Source organism: Silene latifolia, chromosome 9 (genome assembly GCF_048544455.1).
Source record: "Silene latifolia isolate original U9 population chromosome 9, ASM4854445v1, whole genome shotgun sequence".
NCBI lineage: Eukaryota > Viridiplantae > Streptophyta > Magnoliopsida > Caryophyllales > Caryophyllaceae > Silene > Silene latifolia.
In genome coordinates, this window is record NC_133534.1 from 207,314,660 (window position 1) to 207,318,909 (window position 4,250).

Genomic DNA, 4,250 nt, shown 5'->3' on the forward strand with positions numbered 1-4,250 from the left:
GCACTATAATATAATATGGTCACGTGTTATAATTTTCACAAGAGAAACCTATACTAACAAAGCCCCCATACACGATTAAAACCGTGCTCAACCACCCTCCTTAAGCCCGACCATTCCCACACCACTAGACCACCACTCACACCACCCAAGTCCGTTACAACAAAGCCCCGCAACACCACGACCCCCGACAACTTCCAACCACTATCCCAACCGTCCCCTAAAGCTTCCAAATACACGCCCTAGCCACGACAACCACAACCTATACAAACTACCGAAAACCCGATATCAACCACCACCGCCTATAAAGCACCTCACCAACATCACTACCGCCACCACTACCACCTCTGGCCACCACCATTGAAACCTCTGTCCCACGGTGACTCCAGGGGTGGTATCCCGTCCCAGACAGTCACTAACGCGCCACGAAATTCGTCTTAAAACAGCCTCGACAACTCCTCTGTTTCCCCTGTTTCACCGCCACCACCGCCACAAACCACCAACTGACACCACCCCGACACCTCCACTGTGGTCGACTAGGCCACCCTAACACAACCCCACCTTACCCAGGTCAAGTCTTGGCCGAACACGGGTTCAATTACCCACCACAATCATCCACGACCTAACCCGCATAGCCTTAAACCCGCCACCTTTAACCGCCCCAAACACCACCCCAAAGACGGCCAACGACGGTCGACGAAGGTCAGGTCGTCGTAGTCACTAGTCTAGGGTCGCTCTAGGTCCAAATTACAAGTCCTATGGTTGCTCCTAAGGTGGTAAACGTTGGTTGCATATTATTAGGTCTACAAGCTTTAAAACGGAATAAATTAAGTTTAAGACGGTTTTACCTCTTTATCGCTAATTGCCTCTTCGTCTTCCAAATCTCCTTTCTCTTCTTTTATGACTTACTTTTCAGATTTATTAAGTATTTATAGTCTAGGTTTGGGGATTATATGAGGCCAATTAGGAAATTATTGCCTTTTCTAATTATTATTAGGAATTACCAAATTATTATAATATTTCTTATTTTATTATTAAATCCCGTCTCATATCCCGACTACCACTCATACTAGGCCTAATATAATCAGCCCATATTTATTCACAACACACGGCTCAAGGCTTAGTTACTAGCTAAACCCAATTCCCGACTTGCTACTTATTTTATTATTTAATTAACGTCTTTCTCGCAACTATTATTAGAAATCCCATTAATTATTTATTTAAATTACATAAATTATTATCATTAATTATTATTAAATTACGGGGTATTACAGTTTTTCTTCCCCAAAACCGTGTAAGAGGAGAGCTTTAGGGGAGCCAATGCATGGAAAAATTGTTCTTCACAATGAACAATAGGCTTGCATGGCTAGTGACTAGTGCAATCATCATGCCTTCCACTAATTACAATCAACATATAATTAGCTCAACAACCCTCTAATTTTCGGCCCACTTAATAATATGGATTCCATATTATTTTTGTCAATTGTCAATATGTCACATGTCATATGTGATATAAATTTGTTATGTATTTTTAACATATTAAAAATCAACGTATTAATAAAAATACGTCACATACAAAAATCGACTTAGTAATTTTATAATTACTTGTGCCAAAATATTTTACCATTTATAAATTACAACTGATTGTATTTATAACAATTCATTCAATTTAATTGTTACATTAATCAATTATTTCATCCGAGTAATGATACAATTCAATTACTCAGACCGTATCTTATTTAATCACATTTCAATATGATACGTAAATTTTACTTCCAAAATCGTCCGTCAATTTTCAAGTAATTTAATTAACTCGCAACATTATACGATTAATTAAATAATCAATTAAGAGTATTGCCCTTTAGGTATGACCTAGGGGTCAATCGATCACCACCGTCACGAAAGTAATGTCAAACTCTAGTCACCAATCATTACCGATATATGTTGACCAGTTGACAGTAACAATATTACTTCCCAATTGTATTCATTTTAATGAGACTTAAACATGTGATCATCATGATCAACAGTCGTGATCGCATTATTGTCGGAGGACACATATTCCAACAGATTTGTGTAAAGCAGTTCATAGCTTCTTCAAATCTAGCATTATGCCCAAGCAAGCCAATTCTACTATCCTTTCTCTTATCCCTAAGAAGGATGTTCCTAGTACTGTTATGGATTACATGCCCATTTCTTGTTGTACTGTATTTTATAAAGTCATCAGCAAGATCCTTGCCAACAGGATTCAGAAGGTCCTCCCCTCTCTTGTTGGAAATGAGCAAGCTGCTTTTGTTACTAACAGGAACATCTTTGAAAATATAATGCTTTCCCAGGCTTTAGTCAAAGGTTACAGCAGGAAAAATGTTTCTCCTCGTTGTTTGATTAAAGTTGATATTAGAAAAGCTTTTGATTCTCTGCAATGGTCCTTTATCTCTAATACTTTGCTGCTCCTGGGCTTTCCTCTAAAGTTTAGAGGTTGGATCATGGGGTGTATTTCTAGTCCTTGGTTTTCTCTGAAGATCAATGGTGAGCTCACTGGTTTCTTCCAAGGTAGGAGTGGGATTAGGCAAGGTGATCCCTTGTCTCCTTATATTTTTGTCCTTGGTATGGAAATTCTCTCTCGTTATCTCAGAAGAGTTTGTGACCAACCTCAGGTTTCTTATCATCCTAAGTGCAGCAAGATCAAGCTTACCCATCTTATCTTTGCTGATGATCTAATGATTTTCATTAGAGGAGATGTTCCTTCTGTCTCTGCTGTCACTGATTCTCTTCAAAAGTTTGCTCTTCTTTCTGGCTTACATGCTAGCAATGAGAAGACTAGCATATATTTTGGAGGGGTTTTCGAACAGATCAAAGAGACTATTCTTAATTCTACTGGTTTTTCCGAGGGAGATTTCCTTTCGGATATTTAGGGCTCCCCTTGCACACTTCTAGACTTACCAGTGACATGTTTGATACTATCATCATCAAAATCCAGCAAGCTGTGGCTCACTGGTCAAACTGTTTCTTATCCTATGCTGGTAAATTGCAACTCATCAATTCTATAGTTTTTGGGCTCGAGAACTTTTGGTGTTCCACTGTTCTTTTACCTAAAACTGTGATTTCCCATATTAATAAGCTTTGTAAGGATTTCTTCTGGGGTATACCTGTGGGATCCAGAAGAATGGTCTTTAAAAGTTGGCGCCATATTTCTTCTCCTTGGTCTTCTGGAGGCTTTAACATCAAAGACTTGGAAGCATGGAATTATTCTCTCTTGATCAAATGGCTTTCTATTTCTGCTTCTGATCAGGGCTTATGGAGTAGATGGGTTCAGTCTTATATTCTTAAGCATGAGGATATTTGGCATATTACTTCCAAAGCTCATTTTCCTTCCAGTTTCAAAAGCATTGTAGCCTCTAGAGACAGACTGGTGGAGCTTTCTGGTTCTATCTCTGCTGCTCAGAATCTCCTTCACAGTTGGATGCCTGGTTCAAAGTTAAAATTACAGCAGGTTTATGGGTTCTTCAGGAATGCTCCCCTTGCTGGTTCTTGGACCAAAGGTCTCTTGCACTCTCAAATTATTCCTGGCCACAGAATTGTTTGTTCTATGGCTGTTCATAATCAACTAGCTACTATTGATAACCTCAAGATTAGGGGTATGCAGTTTATCAACAGATGCTCCCTTTGTGAACATGCTGAGGAGTCTCATGATCATCTGTTTTTCAGATGTTCTTATTCTCGCTTTGATCCGGCATCGGTTCTAGCATGGATGGGTCACCTGAGGTTGGGTCTCTCCCTTCATGATGAACTGATCTTTCCTCTTAAAGGTGCAAGGGACTGGCAGATTGCTTGGTTTGCTGTGTCTCTCACTACCTCAGTTCATTAGATTTGGACAGAACGAAATTCCAGAATCTTTCAGGGCCACTCTCATACTGTCCTTGGGCTTGTAAAGAGAATCAAGTTTTTTGTTATTGTAAGGCTGCTTATGTGGAAAGATCATCCCCAGTATAGTCTCATAGAGGAGAGCTTGTGTAATTAATTTTGTATAGGAGTTTTCCTCTAGTGGATAGCTTTGCAAAACTCATTGTAATTTCTTTCTTAATGAAATGAAATGATAATCTTTTGCAAAAAAAAAAAAAAAAAAAAAAAAAGACAAATGATTCACACAACGAGTCACAAGGGCTAATGAACAAGGACAAATGGTTCACACAACAAGCCACATAGATTAATGAACAAGTACAATTGTTTTAACACAACGAGTCACAAGGACTAAT

The 4,250-nt window shown here is 39.0% G+C and overlaps 1 protein-coding gene across 1 annotated transcript; it reads left to right on the top strand.

Annotated features, from left to right (window-relative positions):
- Nucleotides 1-2,944: 2,944 nt before the first annotated feature.
- On the top strand, nucleotides 2,945-3,862 carry LOC141602153 (uncharacterized). Its single transcript, XM_074422460.1, has one exon. The coding sequence runs from the start codon at nucleotides 2,945-2,947 to the stop codon at nucleotides 3,860-3,862; it is 918 nt and encodes a 305-aa protein (XP_074278561.1).
- Nucleotides 3,863-4,250: the final 388 nt, after the last annotated feature.

What these genes read in the sequence shown, in the direction of transcription:
- LOC141602153 (XM_074422460.1), top strand. Translation starts at nt 2,945, where the DNA reads ATGTTTGATACTATCATCATCAAAATCCAGCAAGCTGTGGCTCACTGG.